This window comes from Hordeum vulgare, chromosome 1H (genome assembly GCF_904849725.1).
Source record: "Hordeum vulgare subsp. vulgare chromosome 1H, MorexV3_pseudomolecules_assembly, whole genome shotgun sequence".
Classification (NCBI taxonomy): Eukaryota; Viridiplantae; Streptophyta; class Magnoliopsida; order Poales; family Poaceae; genus Hordeum; species Hordeum vulgare.
This window is the reverse complement of record NC_058518.1, coordinates 7,923,184-7,945,122: the sequence shown is the minus strand read 5'-3', so window position 1 is coordinate 7,945,122 and position 21,939 is coordinate 7,923,184. Positions and strand designations below refer to the sequence as shown.

The following is a 21,939-nucleotide window of genomic DNA, read 5'->3' as shown; positions in this document are numbered from 1 at the left end:
ATTACTCCCTTCTGTTTGATGATGTTAGTGTAAACATAGACATACCACCAATAATATTTTTCAACACATCTCTTGCCCTAATTTCGTGTACATGCAGCTCGAATGTGAATCATAGATATTAAATGTCACGAAATGCACTTAATGGCTTAAGTATAGCAAGCTGGCCCGGAAAATGCCTAATTCATATATCTCCAGTGTATCAAGACACGATCCATATCTAGACACGTTTTCATATCTAGATACATTCATATTTAAACAAATGTATAACAAATTTTCATATCTAGATACATTCGTGTTTAAGCAAGGCGAAGTAGTCAGGGCGGAGGCAGCGAAATTCGAGGCCGTGTGCCAAACTCTAAAATAAGGCCTAATCTTCTAGAAAGATCAAACCATAATCAGTTTATCTACGATTTATGATATATTGAATTAAATCCTCTAATTTTAATTTCCCTCTCCTGTCTCTTAACTATATTTTATATTCTCTAAAGGACATAACTTTGATCCTCAAACACAACATCTGGACCAATTAATATATAAGTACATAAATGACAAAAATAACAAATTTAAAGGTATACAATTCAAACAGGTAGCAGACTGGGGTACTCACAAGGGGTCAAATTTGGCCTTGTCGAAATGTCCTGCACGAGGCGTGAGGGGATGATTGATGGAGAGGCGAGACGCGGAAAAAGATGGCACAGCCTTGATTCTGAATATTTGGATCCAGCCAGCACATGTCCAGTGCGTTGAAGTGCTCTTGATTAGTTGATCTAGAGATTGATTTGATTAAGCCCATTCATTTACCAGTTCGCCCGGCCGCCCACTCATCTGCTGCTGTTGTTGTTGTTGTTGCAGCTGTCCATTGGTGCGCTGAGGGCCCCGCGGATGCAGGCTGCCGCCGGTTCTCTGCAAATAAATAGCACCCGGGGCTGCTCAAGAATCGGCACCCATCCACATTCCCCGATCATATATACCTTACCAAACCAGGTAAGCGCGTTGGGTAGGCCATCAAAAACCTCGAGTGCATTCCACAAATGGCCCCAACGGTGCAATGCTTGGACACTGCCACCGTTGCAACCGTCGGGAAGGGCGCTGTCCCGGTGGTGGGGCAAGCGCCGGAGAAGAAGATGCAATGCTCCAACCTGCTTGACGCCGATGAGTTCCGGCGCCAGGGTCACCAGGTGATCGACTTCATATCCGATTACTATGGCAGCATGGGTGACTACCCCGTGCACCCTAGCGTCACCCCCGGCTTTCTCCGCAACCTGCTCCCCGCGGAGGCCCCGTGCCGTCCGGAGCCCGACGCGTTTGGCTCCGCGCTCAAGGACGTCCGCGACATCATCCTCCCCGGCATGACGCATTGGCAGAGCCCCCGCCATTTTGCCCACTTCCCGGCGTCGAGCAGCACCATCGGCGCCCTCGGTGAGGCGCTCACCGCCGGCATCAACGTTGTCCCCTTCACGTGGGCCGCCTCGCCGGCCGCCGCTGAGCTTGAGATGGTGGTTGTGGATTGGCTCGGCAAGGCACTGCACCTGCCGGAGAGCCTCCTCTTCGCCGGAGGCGGCGGGGGCACGATTCTTGGCACGTCGTGCGAGGCCATACTCTGCGCTCTCGTCGCCGCGAGGGACAAGAAGCTGGCCGAGATCGGCGAGAACAGGATCTGCGACCTGGTCGTCTACTGCTCGGACCAGACCCACTTCGCCTTCCGCAAGGCCGCACGCATTGCCGGCATCCAGCGTGACCACTGCCGGGCGATACACACTTGCCACGAGGACATGTTCGCGCTCTCGCCGACCGAGCTGCAGGCCGCCATGCAGGCCGACGTTGATGCCGGGCTCGTGCCCCTGTTCCTGTGCGCGACGATCGGGACGACGCAGACCACCGCCGTCGACCCCATCGGCGAGCTCTGCGCCGTGACCGCGCCACACGGAGTGTGGTTGCACGTGGACGCGGCATACGCCGGCTCCGCGCTGGTCTGCCCGGAGTTCACCCACATGATAGACGGCGTGGAGGCCGTGGACTCGTTCAGCATGAACGCCCACAAGTGGCTTCTGGCCAACAACGACTGCTGCGTCATGTGGGTGAAGAAGCCGAGCGCGCTGGTGGCGGCGCTCGGGACGGAGCAGGAGTACATCCTCAAGGACGCCGCGTCGGAGGGGCACGACGTGGTGGACTACAAGGACTGGAACATGACGCTCACCCGCCGGTTCCGCGCCCTCAAGATGTGGCTCGTGCTCCGCTGCTACGGCGTCCATGGCCTTCGCGACCACATCCGCTCCCACGTACGCATGGCCGTGGAGTTCGAGGACATGGTGAGGGCCGACGAGAGGTTCGAGGTGGTGACGGAAAGGACGTTCGCGCTCGTGTGCTTCAGGATTCGGCCGGTGGACAAGTTTGGCGGACAAAAGACGGCCAACGACCTCAACCGAGCCCTCCTCGAGCAGGTGAACGCCGTCACCTCAGGCCCCTACATGAGCTCTGCAAATGTAGGTGGCATGTTCATGCTAAGGTGTGCGGTGGGGAGCACCCTCACGGAGCAACACCACGTTGCCCATGGATGGAAGGTCGTGCAGGATCAGGCCTCCGTGATCCTTGGGAAGATGGAGATCATCCACACCCTCTGCTCTAAGTAATCTCTATTCCATTCCACAGACGGACTTGGAGATCATCAACTTGATTGCAAGGTCTCCTTAAACTCAACAATAAGGGGTATCGATCGAATGGTGTCATGTGTTTGCATCAATCACGTCTGTATCTATATTATTGGCAAAACGGATCACATCTGTATTTACGATTGTTGTTTTAATTTTTTGGCATTTTGTCTAAGGGTTTGTAATAATTGAGATGTAACAATTAAGGAACTAAAGCACCTATTTTGACGGATATATATATATATATAGTAAATATATATAAAGGAACTAAAGCACCTAAGATTTATATATTTTTACTACGTCTCCAGATTCGCCGTTGAAGGCTACCTGAAATTTCTTCAGCTACTGATCAATCTTGAGTAAAGTCTATTTTAAACCATGGACTCATACGAGTCATCGGTTTTAAACGCCAACTTCCAAATCCTTAAAGTTCACACCCTCAAATCTCTAATCCCGATCGTTTTCGCCCTTTTGCCGTATCCAAACTGGAAAAGATCGGATCGCTGAGTCACCGAGGCGTTGTGGGTACCTTCCTATTACCCTTCTCTCCCAACGCACCACCTTCTCCCGCGTCGGCAATGGCGACGGTGATCGGATGATGGCGGCGACCTACGACGACCACGCCGGTGGCAAAGGAATAGGTGCACCATCCTCTTCAACTGTGAATGATCTATGGTCTTTTCTCCTTCCCTCCATGGGTTAGGTTTATGATTTTTACACGAGCGAAAGGTGGGGTTTTGTGGGGAATTTATAGGATGTTTAATTTCATGTTTTTCGGGCACTGACTCATACATGGACGGATACATGGTATGTATTGTAGGATAAATCGATTTTGTAGCCATTTCAATCGACCTTGTAACCATGTTTTCTTAAGGTGTGAAAATCATTGACTGAATTGTAGGTTTAATTGATTTTCTTACCACCAAATCATGTATGTTTCGCCGGAAGTATGTTTGGTCTGTGGTAGCTTTGATTTTCTGAAATTAAATACTGTATTGAATGTGCGTCCTTCTTGTTCAACGGTTTCTGAATGGGAAATATTGTCTGAAATTGAAGTGTGCTTACTGAATGTATGTTTCTGAATGGAAGTATTGCAGTATAGTTTTTGTTCTTTCAAATCATGGATCCAACAGAGGTGTTGAATGTCAGGTTTCATTATGGGGGTGTGTTCGTCCATACTAGCACGTTCCTTGATTATGTTGCGGGAGACACTGCAATGTGAGTGGTTCAGAGCGATAAGTTGTCACTGCGAGAGCTAAAATGATGTTTAGCTGATTATTTAACTATTAAAGAGAGTATAAAGCTATATTTTCTTATACCTGGGAGAGATCTAGTTAATGGATCAGTGTTTCTATATACTGATGATGGTTTCCTGAAGATGTCAAAAGTATATTAGAGATGTTGGGTAGCTGATATTTTTGTAGAGTACAACGGTGAGCAAGATGAGCTAGAGGGTTGCTGAAATTTTGAAGATGAACTGCATGATAAACAATGAAGATGAACCAGATGATGGTATCACCGCAGAAGAATAAGATCTTGTCCAAAGTAATGTGCAACAAGTTATCGCAGTACTAGAGCAAGACATTTTGTAACATATCCTGGTTCCTAATGAAGGTGGTGTGGTGACTGAAGTGATAAGTAGCCCTGTAAACCACAATATCAGAATTTAATCTCTTTCTTAAGGTTCTCAAGTGATCAATCCTTGTCAGCCATTTGCTGCTAGCGAGACTATAGCTCCAATTCCAGAAATTGCAGAAAATGTTCAGAGCCTGAAGATTCAGAGGATCCTGACTATGTGGCACATACTGATGATCGTGGGCAGGAATCAGAGGTAGTGGAGTTGCAAAAACATGCCAGAAAATTCAAGAAGAAGATGAAAGCTTCAGAAATCTGGTTTACAAAGTAGTCAACTAGTCCAGTACCTATTGAGCTAGTGGCAAATTGTCACAGCCCTAACTTTACCCTTGCTTGCAAAGCATTCATGCATGCATTTTTATTTTCTTTTGAATTTGAAATGAGGAGTGATCAAGCCTCATCATTCAAAATTTTGGAAACTAAGCAATATAAAAAATGCTTTAAAATGATCCAAGGAAATGTCCCTGGTTTTCTGATAAAATATTGGCATGATGTAAAAATGTCAACCAATATTTTGAATTACAGAAACATTTATTTTGGACTTTTGAATTAATCAAACAATTATTTAAAATGGAATTATATTTTCTATATATAAAATATAGTTCCATATATTCTGAAATTTAATGTGTGACACTGGATAATTCCATTTATATCACATAATAAACTTTATGTTTTTATAAATTGTTTTGATTTTTTTTAAATCAAATCACAAATGACAGAAACATAGAAAACAGAAATAAGAAAAAAAAAACCTTACCTGGGCCTTACCTGTTGCTATAGCTGGCGGCCCAGCCCACCGAGGGTCGAGGCCGGTCGTTTTCCTCCTTTGCCAGGAGGACGGCGTCGTGTCGCCCGTGCACGCCGCGAGCTCCACCTCCTGCTTCCACCTCCTTCTAGCATCCACATCCTCATCCCTCGCGAGAGAGACGGCCTCGAGCTCCTCTCTCAGTCCCCTCCTCCAATGGCTATTCTCCCCCTTCTCTCGCTCGATCCCAAGCACCCCCGAGAGTAACCGATGTCTGACGCAACTCGTCCACGAGGCCATCGGGCACCTGAAGCCTTGTTGTCGTGTCTAGAAGATCAGTAGAGCTCCTCCCAGTCTACTAGCCGAAGGAATCGAGGCCGAAGGCCCCCTGCCATCGCCACAGTCCCACATTTCTATAGTAAACCCCACAATCCCATACATTGATACATTGCTTTCAAAGATATGCCCACTGTTGGAATTATGCCCTAGAGGCAATAATAAATGTATAGTTATTATTATAATTCCTGTATCAAGACAATAGTTTATTATCCATGCTATAATTGTATTGAATGAAGACTCATTTACATGTGTGGATACATAGACAAAACACCGTCCCTACCATGCCTCTAGTTGGCTAGCCAGTTGATCAATGATAGTCAGTGTCTTCTGATTATGAACAAGGTGTTGTTGCTTGATAACTGGATCACGTCATTGGGAGAATCACGTGATGGACTAGACCCAAACTAATAGACGTAGCATGTTGATCGTGTCATTTTGTTGCTACTGTTTTCTGCGTGTCAAGTATTTATTCCTATGACCATGAGATCATATAACTCACTGACACCGGAGGAATGCTTTGTGTGTATCAAATGTCGCAACGTAACTGGGTGACTATAAAGATGCTCTACAGGTATCTCCGAAGGTGTTAGTTGAGTTAATATGGATCAAGACTGGGATTTGTCACTCCGTGTGACGGAGAGGTATCTCGGGGCCCACTCGGTAATACAACATCACACACAAGCCTTGCAAGCAATGTAACTTAGTGTAAGTTGCGGGATCTTGTATTACGAAACGAGTAAAGAGACTTGCCGGTAAACGAGATTGAAATAGGTATACGGATACTGACGATCGAATCTCGGGCAAGTAACATACCGAAGGACAAAGGGAATGACATACGGGATTATACGAATCCTTGGCACTGAGGTTCAAACGATAAGATCTTTGTAGAATATGTAGGATCCAATATGGGCATCCAGGTCCCGCTGTTGGATATTGACCGAGGAGTCTCTCGGGTCATGTCTACATAGTTCTCGAACCCGCAGGGTCTGCACACTTAAGGTTCGACGTTGTTTTATGCGTATTTGAGTTATATGGTTGGTTACCAAATGTTGTTCGGAGTCCCGGATGAGATCACGGACATCACGAGGGTTTCCGGAATGGTCCGGAAACGAAGATTGATATATAGGATGACCTCATTTGATTACCGGAAGGTTTTTGGAGTTACCGGGAATGTACCGGGAATGACGAATGGGTTCCGGGAGTTCACCGGAGGGGGGCAACCCACTCCGGGGAAGCCCATAGGCATTTGGGGGGGTCACACCAGTCCTTAGTGGGCTGGTGGGACAGCCCACCAATCCCCTATGCGCCAAGAGAGAAAAATCAAAGGAAAGAAAAAAAAAGAGGAAGAAGTGGGAAGGGGGAAGGACTCCCTCCCACCAAACCAAGTAGGACTCGGTTTAGGGGGGGAGAGTCCTCCCCCCTGGCTCGGCCGACCCCTTGGGGATCCCTTGGACCCCAAGGCAAGGTCCCCCTCCCTCCTCCTATATATATGGGGCTTTTAGGGCAGATTTGAGACGACTTTCTCACGGCTGCCCGACCACATACCTCCATAGTTTTTCCTCTAGATCGTGTTTCTGCGGAGCTCGGGCGGAGCCCTGCTGAGACAAGATCATCACCAACCTCCGGAGCGCCGTCATGCTGCCGGAGAACTCTTCTACCTCTCCGTCTCTCTTGCTGGATCAAGAAGGCCGAGATCATCGTCGAGCTGTACGTGTGCTGAACGCGGAGGTGCCGTCCGTTCGGTACTAGATCGTGGGACTGATCGCGGGATTGTTCGCGGGGCGGATCGAGGGACGTGAGGACGTTCCACTACATCAACCGCGTTCTCTAACGCTTCTGCTGTGCGATCTACAAGGGTACGTAGATCACTCATCCCCTCTCGTAGATGGACATCACCATGATAGGTCTTCGTGCGCGTAGGAAATTTTTTGTTTCCCATGCGACGTTCCCCAACAGTGGCATCATGAGCTAGGTTCATGCGTAGATGTCTTCTCGAGTAGAACACAAAAGGTTTTGTGGGCGGTGATGTGCGTTTTGCTGCCCTCCTTAGTCTTTTCTTGATTCCGCGGTATTGTTGGATTGAAGCGGCTTGGACCGACATTACTCGTACGCTTACGAGAGACTGGTTTCATAGTTACGAGTAACCCCCTTTGCTCAAAGATGACTGGCAAGTGACGGTTTCTCCAACTTTAGTTGAATCGGATTTGACCGAGGAGGTCCTTGGATGAGGTTAAATAGCAACTCATATATCTCCGTTGTGGTGTTTGCGTAAGTAAAATGCGATCCTACTAGATACCCTTGGTCACCACGTAAAACATGCAACAACAAAATTAGAGGACGTCTAACTTGTTTTTGCAGGGTATGATTGTGATGTGATATGGCCAACGATGTGATGTGATATATTGGATGTATGAGATGATCATGTTGTAATAGAAATATCGACTTGCACGTCGATGGTACGGCAACCGACAGGAGCCATAGGGTTGTCTTTATACTAACATATGTGCTTGCAGATGCGTTTACTATTTTGCTAGGATATAGCTTTAGTAGTGATAGCATAAGTAGCACGACAACCCCGATGGCAACACGTTGATGGATGATCATGGTGTGGCGCCGGTGACAAGAAGATCGTGCCGGTGCTTTGGCGATGGAGATCAAGAAGCACGAGATGATGGCCATATCATGTCACTTATGAATTGCATGTGATGTTAATCCTTTTATGCACCTTATTTTGCTTAGAACGACGGTAGCATTATGAGGTGATCTCTCACTAAAATTTCAAGACTAAATTGTGTTCTCCCCGACTGTGCACCGTTGCTACAGTTCGTCGTTTCGAGACACCACGTGATGATCGGGTGTGATAGACTCAACGTTCACATACAACGGGTGCAAAACAGTTGCGCACGCGGAACACTCGGGTTAAGCTTGACGAGCCTAGCATGTGCAGACATGGCCTCGGAACACATGAGACCGAAAGGTCGATCATGAATCATATAGTTGATATGATTAGCATAGGGATGCTTACCACTGAAACTACTCTCGACTCACGTGATGATCGGACTTGGGATAGTGTAAGTGGATCATGAACCACTCAAATGACTAGAGAGATGTACTTTTTGAGTGGGAGTTTAGCATATAATTTGATTAAGTTGAACTCTAATTATCTTGAACATAGTCTAAGTCCACTTTGAATATATTTGTGTTGTAGATCATGGCTCACGCAAGTGTCATCCTGAATTTTAATACGTTCCTAGAGAAAGCTAAGTTGAAAGATGATGGAAGCAACTTTGTAGACTGGGCTCGTAATCTTAAGCTAATCTTACAAGCTGGAAAGAAGGATTATGTCCTTAATGCTGCGCTAGGAGATGAACCACCCGCTACGGCTGATCAGGATGTTAAGAACGCTTGGTTAGCACGTAAGGAGGACTACTCAATAGTTCAATGTGCAGTCTTGTATGGCTTAGAGCCGGGACTTCAACGTCGCTTTGAGCGTCATGGAGCATTTGAGATGTTCCAGGAGTTGAAGTTTATCTTTCAGAAGAACGCCCGGATCGAGAGGTATGAGACCTCCGATAAATTCTATGCTTGCAAGATGGAGGAAAACTCGTCTGTCAGTAAACATGTGCTCAAAATGTCTGGGTACTCAAACCGTCTAGCTGAACTGGGAATTGAACTCCCGCAAGACGCTATCACTGACAGAATCCTCCAATCACTGCCGCCAAGCTATAAAAGCTTTGTGTTGAACTACAACATGCAAGGGATGAACAAGTCTCCCGGCGAGTTGTTTGCGATGCTGAAAGTCGCAGAGTCTGAACTCCGTAAAGAGCATCAAGTGTTGATGGTGAGCAAGACCACTAGTTTCAAGAGAAACGACAAAGGCAAGAAGGGCAATTCGAAGAAGAGCGGCAAGCCTGTTGCCAATCCGCCGAAGAAACCCAAGGCTGGACCTAAGCCTGAAACAGAGTGCTTCTATTGCAAGGGTATGGGTCACTGGAAGCGCAATTGCCCCAAGTATCTGGCAGATAAGAAGGCGGGTAAAGAAAAATCAGGTATATTTGATATACATGTTATTGATGTGTACTTAACCGGCCCTCGTAGTAGTGCCTGGGTATTTGATACCGGTTCTGTTGCTCACATTTGCAACTCGAAGCAGGAACTGCGGAATAGACGAAGGCTGGCGAAAGATGAAGTGACGATGCGCGTAGGAAACGGTTCCAAGGTTGATGCAATCGCCGTCGGCACAGTGTCACTTCAGCTACCATCGGGATTAGTGATGAACTTAAATCATTGTTATTTAGTGCCTGCGTTGAGCATGAACATTATATCTGGATCTTGTTTATTGCGAGACGGTTACTCTTTTAAGTCTAAGAATAATGGTTGTTCTATTTCTATGAGTAACATCTTTTATGGTCATGCACCGAATGTGAGAGGATTGTTCATATTGAATCTTGATAGCGATACGCATATACATAACATTGAGACCAAAAGAGTTAGAGTTAACAATGATAGCGCCATATTTTTATGGCACTGCCGTTTAGGTCATATTGGTGTAAAGCGCATGAAGAAACTCCATGCTGATGGACTTTTGGAGTCACTTGACTTTGATTCACTTGACACGTGCGAACCATGCCTCATGGGCAAGATGACTAAGACTCCGTTCTTCGGAACAATGGAGCGTGCAAGTGACTTGTTGGAAATCATACATACCGATGTGTGTGGCCCAATGAGCGTGGAGGCACGCGGCGGATATCGTTATTTCCTCACCTTCACTGACGATTTAAGTAGATATGGTTATGTCTACTGGATGAAGCACAAGTCTGAAACATTTGAAAAGTTCAAGCAATTTCAGAGTGAAGTGGAAAATCATCGTAACAAGAAGATCAAATTCCTACGGTCTGATCGTGGGGGTGAATATCTGAGTTTCGAGTTTGGTGCTCACTTAGGACAATGTGGAATTGTTTCACAGTTGACACCGCCTGGAACACCACAGCGTAATGGTGTGTCCGAACGTCGTAATCGTACTTTGTTAGAGATGGTGCGATCTATGATGTCTCTTACTGATTTGCCGTTATCGTTTTGGGGTTATGCATTAGAAACAGCTGCATTCACTTTAAATAGGGCACCATCAAAATCTGTTGAGACGACACCATACGAACTGTGGTATGGCAAGAGGCCAAAGTTGTCGTTTCTTAAAGTTTGGGGATGTGATGCTTATGTCAAAAAGCTTCAGCCTGAAAAGCTGGAACCCAAAGCGGAAAAGTGCTTCTTCATAGGTTACCCAAAAGAGACAGTTGGGTATACCTTCTATCTCAAATCCGAGGGCAAAGTGTTTGTTGCTAAGAACGGAACTTTTCTCGAGAAGGAGTTCCTCTCGAGAGAATTGAGTGGGAGGAAGATAGAACTTGACGAGGTTGTCGAACCTCTCATCCCTCTGCATGGTGGCGCAGGGCAAGGGGAAACCTCTGTCGTTGCGACGCCGGTTGAGGAGGAAGTTAATGATGATGATCATGAAACTCCAGTTCAAGTTTCTGTTGAACCACGCAGGTCGACGAGATCACGCGCTGCTCCAGAGTGGTACGGTAATCCCGTCTTGTCAATCATGTTGTTAGACAACAATGAACCTGCAAATTATGAAGAAGTAATGGTGGGCCCAGATTCCAACAAATGGCTAGAAGCCATGAAATCCGAGATAGGATCCATGTATGAGAACAAAGTGTGGACTTTGGAGATACTACCTGAAGGCCGCAAGGCTATTCAGAACAAATGGATCTTTAAGAAAAAGACGGACGCTGACGGTAATGTGACCGTTTATAAAGCTCGACTTGTGGCAAAGGGTTTTTCACAAGTTCCAGGAGTTGACTACGATGAGACCTTCTCACCCGTAGCGATGCTTAAGTCCGTCAGAATCATGTTAGCGATAGCTGCATTTTTCGATTATGAAATCTGGCAGATGGATGTCAAAACGGCGTTCCTTAACGGTTTCCTTAAGGAAGAGTTGTATATGATGCAACCCGAAGGTTTTGTCGATCCTAAAAATGGTGACAAGGTGTGCAAGCTCCAGCGATCCATTTATGGACTGGTGCAAGCATCTCGGAGTTGGAACAAACGCTTTGATGAGGTGATCAAAGCATTTGGGTTTATACAAGTGGTTGGAGAATCTTGTATTTACAAGAAAGTGAGTGGGAGCTCTGTGGCGTTTCTAATATTATATGTGGATGACATATTACTGATTGGAAACAACGTAGAGCTTTTGGAGAGCATAAAAGGTTACTTGAATAAAAGTTTCTCTATGAAGGACCTAGGAGAAGCTGCTTACATTCTAGGCATTAAGATCTATAGGGATAGATCAAAACGCCTGATAGGACTTTCACAAAGCACATACCTTGATAAAGTTTTGAAGAGGTTCAAAATGGAACAGTCCAAGAAAGGGTTCTTGCCAGTGTTACAAGGTACGAGATTGAGTAAGACTCAGTGCCCAGCAACTGATGAAGATAGAGAGCATATGCGCTCCGTCCCCTATGCTTCAGCCATAGGTTCTATCATGTATGCGATGCTGTGCACTAGACCGGATGTTAGCCTGGCCATAAGTATGGCAGGCAGGTTCCAGAGTAATCCAGGAGTGGATCACTGGACAGCGGTCAAGAATATCCTGAAGTACCTGAAAAGGACTAAGGAGATGTTTCTCGTGTATGGAGGTGACGAAGAGCTCGCCGTAAAGGGTTACGTTGATGCAAGCTTTGACACAGATCCGGACGACTCTAAGTCGCAAACCGGATACGTATTTATTCTTAATGGGGGTGCAGTAAGCTGGTGCAGTTCCAAGCAAAGCGTCGTAGCAGATTCTACATGTGAAGCGGAGTACATGGCTGCCTCGGAGGCAGCTAAGGAGGGTGTCTGGATGAAGCAGTTCATGACAGATCTTGGAGTGGTGCCAAGTGCACTGGATCCAATAACCTTGTTCTGTGACAACACTGGTGCCATTGCCCTGGCAAAGGAACCAAGGTTTCACAAGAAGACCAGACACATCAAACGACGCTTCAACCTCATCCACGACTACGTCGAGGAAGAGGACGTAAATATATGCAAGGTGCACACGGATCTGAATGTAGCAGACCCGCTGACTAAACCTCTTCCACGGCCAAAACATGATCGACACCAGAACTGTATGGGTGTTAGATTTATTACAATGTAATTCACATGGTGATGTGAGGGCTAGATTATTGACTCTAGTGCAAGTGGGAGACTGTTGGAATTATGCTCTAGAGGCAATAATAAATGTATAGTTATTATTATAATTCCTGTATCAAGATAATAGTTTATTATCCATGCTATAATTGTATTGAATGAAGACTCATTTACATGTGTGGATACATAGACAAAACACCGTCCCTAGCATGCTTCTAGTTGGCTAGCCAGTTGATCAATGATAGTCAGTGTCTTCTGATTATGAACAAGGTGTTGTTTCTTGATAACTGGATCACGTCATTGGGAGAATCACGTGATGGACTAGACCCAAACTAATAGACGTAGCATGTTGATCGTGTCATTTTGTTGCTACTGTTTTCTGCGTGTCAAGTATTTATTCCTATGACCATGAGATCATATAACTCACTGACACCGGAGGAATGCTTTGTGTGTATCAAACGTCGCAACGTAACTGGGTGACTATAAAGATGCTCTACAGGTATCTCCGAAGGTGTTAGTTGAGTTAGTATGGATCAAGACTGGGATTTGTCACTCCGTGTGACGGAGAGGTATCTCGGGGCCCACTCGGTAATACAACATCACACACAAGCCTTGCAAGCAATGTAACTTAGTGTAAGTTGCGGGATCTTGTATTACGGAACGAGTAAAGAGACTTGCCGGTAAACGAGATTGAAATAGGTATACGGATACTGACGATCGAATCTCGGGCAAGTAACATACCGAAGGACAAAGGGAATGACATACGGGATTATACGAATCCTTGGCACTGAGGTTCAAACGATAAGATCTTCGTAGAATATGTAGGATCCAATATGGGCATCCAGGTCCCGCTGTTGGATATTGACCGAGGAGTCTCTCGGGTCATGTCTACATAGTTCTCGAACCCGCAGGGTCTGCACACTTAAGGTTCGACGTTGTTTTATGCATATTTGAGTTATATGGTTGGTTACCGAATGTTGTTCGGAGTCCCGGATGAGATCACGGACATCACGAGGGTTTCCGGAATGGTCCGGAAACGAAGATTGATATATAGGATGACCTCATTTGATTACCGGAAGGTTTTCGGAGTTACCGGGAATGTACCGGGAATGACGAATGGGTTCCGGGAGTTCACCGGAGGGGGGCAACCCACTCCGGGGAAGCCCATAGGCATTTGGGGGGGTCACACCAGTCCTTAGTGGGCTGGTGGGACAGCCCACCAATCCCCTATGCGCCAAGAGAGAAAAATCAAAGGAAAGAAAAAAAGAGAGGAAGAAGTGGGAAGGGGGAAGGACTCCCTCCCACCAAACCAAGTAGGACTCGGTTTGGGGGGGGAGAGTCCTCCCCCCTGGCTCGGCCGACCCCTTGGGGATCCCTTGGACCCCAAGGCAAGGTCCCCCTCCCTCCTCCTATATATATGGGGCTTTTAGGGCAGATTTGAGACTACTTTCTCACGGCTGCCCGACCACATACCTCCATAGTTTTTCCTCTAGATCGTGTTTCTGCGGAGCTCGGGCGGAGCCCTGCTGAGACAAGATCATCACCAACCTCCGGAGCGTCGTCATGCTGCCGGAGAACTCTTCTACCTCTCCGTCTCTCTTGCTGGATCAAGAAGGCCGAGATCATCGTCGAGCTGTACGTGTGCTGAACGCGGAGGTGCCGTCCGTTCGGTACTAGATCGTGGGACTGATCGCGGGATTGTTCGCGGGGCGGATCGAGGGACGTGAGGACGTTCCACTACATCAACCGCGTTCTCTAACGCTTCTGCTGTGCGATCTACAAGGGTACGTAGATCACTCATCCCCTCTCGTAGATGGACATCACCATGATAGGTCTTCGTGCGCGTAGGAAATTTTTTGTTTCCCATGCGACGTTCCCCAACACCCACTCCATTAGTAATTTAGGCTCTAGGTTCCAAATGGAAAACTAACGCAGTAATCCATGGGAACCAATTCCTTGTCGTTGGTTTAGTACTCCTTGCTTCCCTGATTGCCCTCAAGACATCAGACATCATTATCATTTTGGGGATGGACTAGATGACAGCTCATCATGCCAAAATTGATTGTTTATCTAGGTATGTTCAGCTGACTCACCCTTCTGGCCAGATAGTCAATGTATAATCTGGTATTTCAAAACGCCAGATATATACTCTCAATGTCAATCTTCTTACACACCTTGAAAACATCCCGGTAGTCCGTGACTTTCCGGATGTCTTTCCAGAAGAAATGCCAGGTGTTCCACCTGACAAAGAAGTAGAGTTTGTCATAGAACTTATTCGAGGAACCTCTCCAATTGCTAGAAGACCCTATAAGATGTCCCCTCAAGAGCTACCTGAGCTTAAAATCCAATTCGATGAATCTTTGAAGAAAGGTTTCATCCGTCCTAGTTCTTCTCCTTGGGCTTGTCATGTCCTCTTCGTCAAGAAGAAGGATGGTACGGATCGCATGGTTCTAGATTATTGACTAGTTAATCTGGCCACGATAAAGACCAGATATTCGTTCCTCGGGATCAACGATCTGTATGATCAACTCGCTGGATCTACAATCTTTTCTAAGATGGATTTGAGATTAGGTTATCATCAAATCAAAATCAGGAACGGGGACATTCCCAAAACGGCTTTTGTCACTCGTTATGGCCAATACGAGTACACTGTCATGTCCTTCGGTCTAGCCAATGCCCTAGCCACCTTCTCCCACTTAATGAATTCAATCTTCATGGTGTATTTAGATAAATTCGGCGTGGTTTACCTCAATGATATCCTGATTTACTCGAAGAACGAAGAAGAACATGTTGAGCATCTTAGGCTGGTATTGATGAAACTTCGAGAGCACCACCTTTACGCCAAATTCTCTAAGTGCGAATTCTGATTGCCAAAAGTGACCTATCTAGGTCATGTAATGTCTGTGAAAGGTATTGCTGTCAATCCCGAGAGAGTTCAGGCCATTCTTTATTGGACTCCACCTGAATCGGTGAAGCAAGTTAGGAGTTTCCTTGGCTTAGCAACCTATTGGCGCTGCTTCGTTGAGAACTTCTCCAAAGTTGCCAAGCCTCTAACTGAACTCCTCAAGGAAGATAAGAAGTTCGAGTGGACCCCACAGTGTCGGAAAAGTTTTCATGAGTTGAAAAGACGACTGATTACTGCCCCGGAACTTGTGCCCCCGGATTTCACAAACTTTATTATCTACTGTGATGCCTCGCGTCAAGGACTTGGATGCATTCTTATGCAAGATCGTCATGTGATTGCTTACGCTTCTCGATTGTTGCGTCCACGTGACGAGAATTATCCAACACACAAACTGGGACTTGCCGCTGTAGTTCATGCATTGTTATCCTAGCGACATTACCTTCTGGGTAATCATTGCGAAATATACAGTAATCACCAGAGTCTCAAGTATATATTCACCCAACTGGATTTGAATCTCAGGCAAATACGTTGGGTTCAATTGATCACATATTACGACTTAGGAATATCTTACACCCGAGGAAAAGCCAATGTCATGGCTGATGCACTAAGTCGTAAATCCTACTGTAACAACCTCATGTTGCTACAAAGTCAACCACCTCTCCATGAGGAATTTCGTAAGCTTAATCTTCACATTGTTCCTCAAGGATTCCTTTCTACCTTGGTGGTGAAACCAACTCTTGAGGATCACATCAAAGAAGCACAGAAGCATGATACAGGAATTTCTCGGATCAAGAGCTGATACGTCTGCAACGTATCTACAATTTTTGATGGTTTCATGCTATTATCTTGTCAAACTTTGGATGTTTTGTATGCCTTTTATATATTTTTTGAGACTAACTTATTAACTCAGTGCCAAGTGCCAGTTCCTGTTTTTTCCGTGTTTTTGACCCTTTTCACAGGAGGATTTTAAACGGTGTACAAACGGAATAAAACTTCCGAAAAGATTGTTTCCGCAACACAAGGTACGCGTCAAGCTTGAGAACCAAGGCACGGGCCAGCAGGGGACCCCACAAGCCCCCTAGGCACGGCCAGGGGGGCCGCGCCTAGCAGGCTTGTGGCTTCCTGGGCCTCCCCTTCCCTAGCTCCTTCGCATATATATTCCCTAAAATCCTAGAAAAAATCAAGAGATCAACGAAAACACTTTTCCGTCGCCGCAACCTTCTGTCTCCGCAAGATCCCATCTGGGGCATCTTCTGGTGCCCTGCCAGAGGAGAGATTCGGATACGGAGGGCTTCTTCATCAACACCATGACCTCTCCGATGATGCGTGAGTAGTTCATCATAGACCTACGGGTCCATAGCTAGTAGCTAGATGGCTTCTTCTCTCTCTTGGATCTTCAATACAAAGTTCTCCATGATCTTCATGGAGATCTATCAGATGTAATTTTCTTTGCGGTGTGTTTGTCGAGATCTGATGAATTGTGGATTTATGATCAGATTATCTATGAATCTTATTTGAGTTTCTTCTGATCTCTCTTATGCATGATTTCATATCCTTGTAATTCTCTTCGAGTTGTGGGTTTTGTTTGGACAACTTGATCTATGTTTCTTGCAATGGGAGAAGTGCTTGGTTTTGGGTTCATACCATGCGGTGACCTCACCCAGTGACAGAAGGGGTAGCGAGGCACGCATCGTGTTGTTTCCATCAAGGGTAAAAAGATGGGGTTTTCATCATTGGTTTGAGTTTATCCCTCTACATCATGACATCTTGCTTAAAGCGTTACTCTGTTCGTCATGAACTCAATACACTAGATGCATGCTAGATAGCGGTCGATGTGTGGAGTAATAGTAGTAGATGCAGAAAGTATCGGTCTACTTGTCTCGGACGTGATGCCTATATGTATGATCATTGCCTTAGATATCGTCATGACTTTGCGCGGTTCTATCAATTGCTCGACAGTAATTTGTTCACCCACCGTAATATTTTCTATTTTGAGAGAAGCCTCTAGTGAACACTATGGCCCCCGGGTCTACTTCACACCATATTTTCAGCCTTAGTCTTTTACTTCGTTGCACTTTCCGCCTTCAGATCTCACATTGCAATTAATCTTGAAGGGATTGACAACACCTTTATAGCGTTGGGTGCAAGCTCTTTTGTGTTTGCGCAGGTACTCTGGACTTGACGAGATTCTCCTACTGGATTGATACCTTGGTTCTCAAACTGAGGGAAATACTTACTCCTCCTGTGCTGCATCACCCTTTCCTCTTCAAGGGAAAAACCAACGCAAGCCAAGTCTCCGTCAACGTGTCAATTTGTGGCGCTGTTGTTTGAGAAGTAGCAGAAGGATTTCTGGCGCCGTTGCCGGGGAGTATCAAGTCAAGAACTCATCCAAGTAAGTGTCGCAAACTCATCTCTTGCATTTAGTTTTTTGCCTCTCGATTTCCTCTCCCCCACTTCTGAAAAACAAAAAATTACAAAAATATTTGCCTTTTTCGTTTGCCTTTCCTTTGCTTGTGTGCTATGTGCCTTCAATATGCTTGCATCTTCGCTTGCTGAAAATCTAGTGATATGGATCCTCACCCACTTGTTAATCTCTTTAAGAGATCCACTTATGTGGAACCAATTGCTAGTGAGTTGAGTGCACTTGACTTTCTCTATGGAGTTTTGCTTGAGATGCGTGAATCTGAAAATCGTGATGAAGAAATTTATGAAATGATTCACGAGGGCTCCTTGAATGAAAAGCATAATTGCAATGATTTCATTATAAATTATATTAATGACAATCATGCTAAAAATATGCAAAACCCTAAGCTTGGGGATGCTAGTTTTGCTATGTCCACTACTTGTTGCGATAATCATGATTGGGGCGATGATTTTTCTTATGATCTTGAAAAAAAATTTAAGCCTCATGATGAATATGATATTTGCAATAATATTGAACGTGGGTTTGGAGAAGTCATGACTAGTTGATGATAATCCCACCATTTTTGAAGAGCGTCAACTTTGCATGCATGTGGATCATGAAAAAAATATCCTTTGTGATAGCTATATTGTTGAATTTGATTATGATCCCACATGTAATTGCTATGAGATAAGAAAATAGTGTGGTAGAAACTTTCATGTTACCAAATTACCTCTCGTTATGTTGAGATTGCTATTGTCTCTGTCTTCTTCCTTGCATTTGGTAACTATTGGTTGTCTTGACAATCTGTTTTTCTATAAAATGCCTATGCATAGGAAGTATGTTAGACTTAGATATGTTTGTCACATGTTTCATGATGCTCTCTTCGTGTCCGATTGCTATCTTTTATGTGAGCATCATTGAATTATCAATGCCTAGCTAAGGGTGTTAAACAATAGCGCTTGTTGGGAGCTAACCCAATGAATTTATCTTTTTCTTTCTGTTTTGTTGCGTCCACACTATAATAATTCTGTTATGATAGTGTCTTTTGTGTTTCTTTTTGTATTTGAGCCTAGCAAAACCTTTATGACTAGTCTTGGTGATGGTTGTTTGATCCTGCTGGAAAAAGACAGAAACTTTTCGCTCACGAGATTATTTTTTCATTTTTATTCAGAAAGAGCTTTTGAGTTGATTCTTTTTGCTGCTGGTTGATATGCATTTTACCCAGGCAGTCGTAATTGTTCAGAATTTTTGAGGTACGAGAAGTATACGAAGTATACAGATTGCTACAGACTGGTCTGTTTTTGTCAGATTCTGTTTTTGTTGAGTTCGTTGCTTGTTTTGATGAAGATATGCTCAAAGCTTGTGTTATCCCATTCGGAATGAATTGGGAGAAATACCTTCCATTCACCGAATTTGCATATAACAACAGCTTATAGTCCAGTCTGGGAAAAGCTCCTTTTGAAGTTTTGTATGGACGAAGATGTCGAACGCCATTAAATTGGTCAGAAACTGTTGAAAGACAATTCTTTGGACCGGATATGATTCATGAGGCACAGAAGCAAGTTCGCATAATTTTTGAAAATTTGAAAACCGCCCAATCTCGTCAAAAGAGCCAATATGACCGTTGTCATAAGGAAGTAAGTTATAAAGTAGACGAGAAGGCTTATCTTCGTGTTTCACCTCTCAAGGGTACCCATCGTTTATGTATCAAAGGCAAATTGGCTCCTCATTACATTGGTCCATTCTGCATTCTCGCTAAACAAGGAGAGGTTGCCTACAAATTGGAATTAACCACGCAACTTTCCAAAGTTCATGAGGTGTTCCACGTTTCTCAACTCACGCGTTGCTTCAAGGATCCTATCCGCGAAGTGGACCAGGAAATGCTTGATCTCCAGGATGACCTTTCATATCGAGAATATCGTGTCCGTATTCTCGATGAGACCGAGCGCAGCACTCGACGTCGCAACATCAAGTTTCTCAAGGTTCAGTGGTCTCATCATTCCGAGGATGAAGCAACCTCAGAGCACGAAGATCGTCTTCGACTAGAGTACCTCGACCTCTTCCCGACTACGCCTGAATCTCGGGACGAGATTTTTGTTTAGTGGGGGTGAGTTGTCAGAACCCTAGTTTTACCCTTGCTTGCAAAGCATTCATGCATGCATTTTTATTTTCTTTTAAATTTTAGATGAGGAGTGATCAAGCCTCATCATTCAAAATTTTGGAAAATAAGCAATATAGAAATTGCTTCAAAATGATCCAAGAAAATTTCCCTGGTTTTCCGATAAAATATTGGCATGATGTAAACATGTCAACCAATATTTTGGAATTACACAAACATTTATTTTGCACTTTTGAATTAATCAAACAATTATTTGAAATGGAATTATATTTTCTATATATAAAATATAGTTCCATATATTCTGAAATTTGATGTGTGGCACTGGATAATTCCATTAATATCACATATTAAACTTCAAGTTTTTATAAATTGGTTTGATATTTTTCAAATCAAAACACAAGTGGCACAATAATAGAAAACAGAAATAAGAAGAAAAAAAACCTTACCTCGGCCTTACTTGTTGCTGTAGCTGGCGGCCCAGCCCACTAGGGGTCGACGCAAGTCGTCTTCCTCCTTTGCGAGGAGGAGACGACGTGTCGCCCGTGCGCGTCGCGAGCTCCACCTCCTGCTGGCCTTCACGTCCTCATCCCCTCGCGAGAGAGACGGCCTCGAGCTCCTCTCTCAGTCCCCTCCTCCAATGGATATTCTTCCACTTCTCTCGCTCGATCCCGAGCACCCCCGAGAGTAACCGACGTCCGCCGCAGCTTGTCCACGCGACCACCAGTCACCTGAAACCATGCCACTATGTCAAGAAGATCAGTCGATCTCCTTCGAGTCTCCTAGCCGAAGGAATCGAGGCCGGAGGCCCCCTGCCGTCGCCATCGCCGCCGTCTTCTCCACCTCCGGCCGTCGGAAGCCGTTATCGATTCACCATCGCCTGAGCCTCTCAGAGCAATCTGAACCTCCCACGTCACTACCATGAACTCACCATCTTTCTCCCCCTCCTCGCTCTCTCCTTCTCATGCTGTAGCTAGTCGGGCCACCATGGCCGGAGCTCGCCGACGTTGAGCTTATCGCCGTCGTCGATGTGGTCCTCCACTCGTGCGTTAGAGCTCGGAATTGAGCTCGTAGATCCCCCAGGGTCCCGTAGAACCCATCGTCCAGCCTTCCTGTGCCCTGCTGCTACCGCCCACTCGAGGCCGTGCTCCGACCATCGTGGATGCTGTCGGTGTCGTCGCTGCAGTGCACCGCAGCCCCTGCCGCTTGCTATGTTGGATGTGCGCGAGCGCGCGCTTCGCATAGAACCTCATTGACACCGCACTTAGGACCTGAGATTTTGTGTTGGTGTTCCAAGACTAGCTACTACCGCACATTGGGTTCCGGAAACTCGACCCCTCTCGGCCTGTTAACTACTCTGTTCTCAGTCTAGGAGTCGCAGTAGTTCGAAACGTTCATAGATTGTGGACGGCCTACTAAGGGGATGAACGGCCCAATCAGGACCGGCTTGGGGTCCTACTTACATCGTTTGAGGCCATGTTGGAAACCTCGTTCGGACTTCCATTATGGGTTCCAACTCAAATAGTGAGTCATTTTAGGTTAACATTCGTGGACGACTCCCTCGCTGGGCTTCCGCTTGAAGGTTGCCGAGGTGCTTGTTGTATGTGCACATGGTGATAAGTGGCGGAAGCATGTGTGACGAAGTACACCCCTGCAGGGTAATTATCTATTTGAATAGTCGCGTCCTCGAATATGGACTACTTGGATACTTGTTGTTGGAAATATGCCCTAGCGGCAATAATAAATTGGTTATTATTATATTTCCTAGTTCATGATAATTGTCTATTATTCATGCTATAATTGTATTAACCAAAAACCGTAATACATGTGTGAATATATAGATCACAATATGTCCCTAGTGAGCCTCTAGTTGGCTAGCTCGTTGATCAATAGATGATCATGGTTTCTTGATCATGGACATTGGATGTCATTGATAGCGGGATCACATCATTGGGGAATGAT

General features: G+C 45.5%; 1 protein-coding gene across 1 annotated transcript; it reads left to right on the top strand.

The window, feature by feature from the left end:
* Nucleotides 1-944: 944 nt before the first annotated feature.
* On the top strand, nucleotides 945-2,803 carry LOC123404207 (tyrosine decarboxylase-like). The gene has a single exon (XM_045098129.1). It carries the CDS (start codon nucleotides 1,032-1,034, stop codon nucleotides 2,628-2,630), a length of 1,599 nt encoding a protein of 532 aa, XP_044954064.1. The 5' UTR covers nucleotides 945-1,031; the 3' UTR covers nucleotides 2,631-2,803.
* Nucleotides 2,804-21,939: the final 19,136 nt, after the last annotated feature.

Excerpts from the sequence above, each read along its gene's own strand:
- LOC123404207 (XM_045098129.1), top strand. The coding sequence starts at position 1,032 with ATGGCCCCAACGGTGCAATGCTTGGACACTGCCACCGTTGCAACCGTC.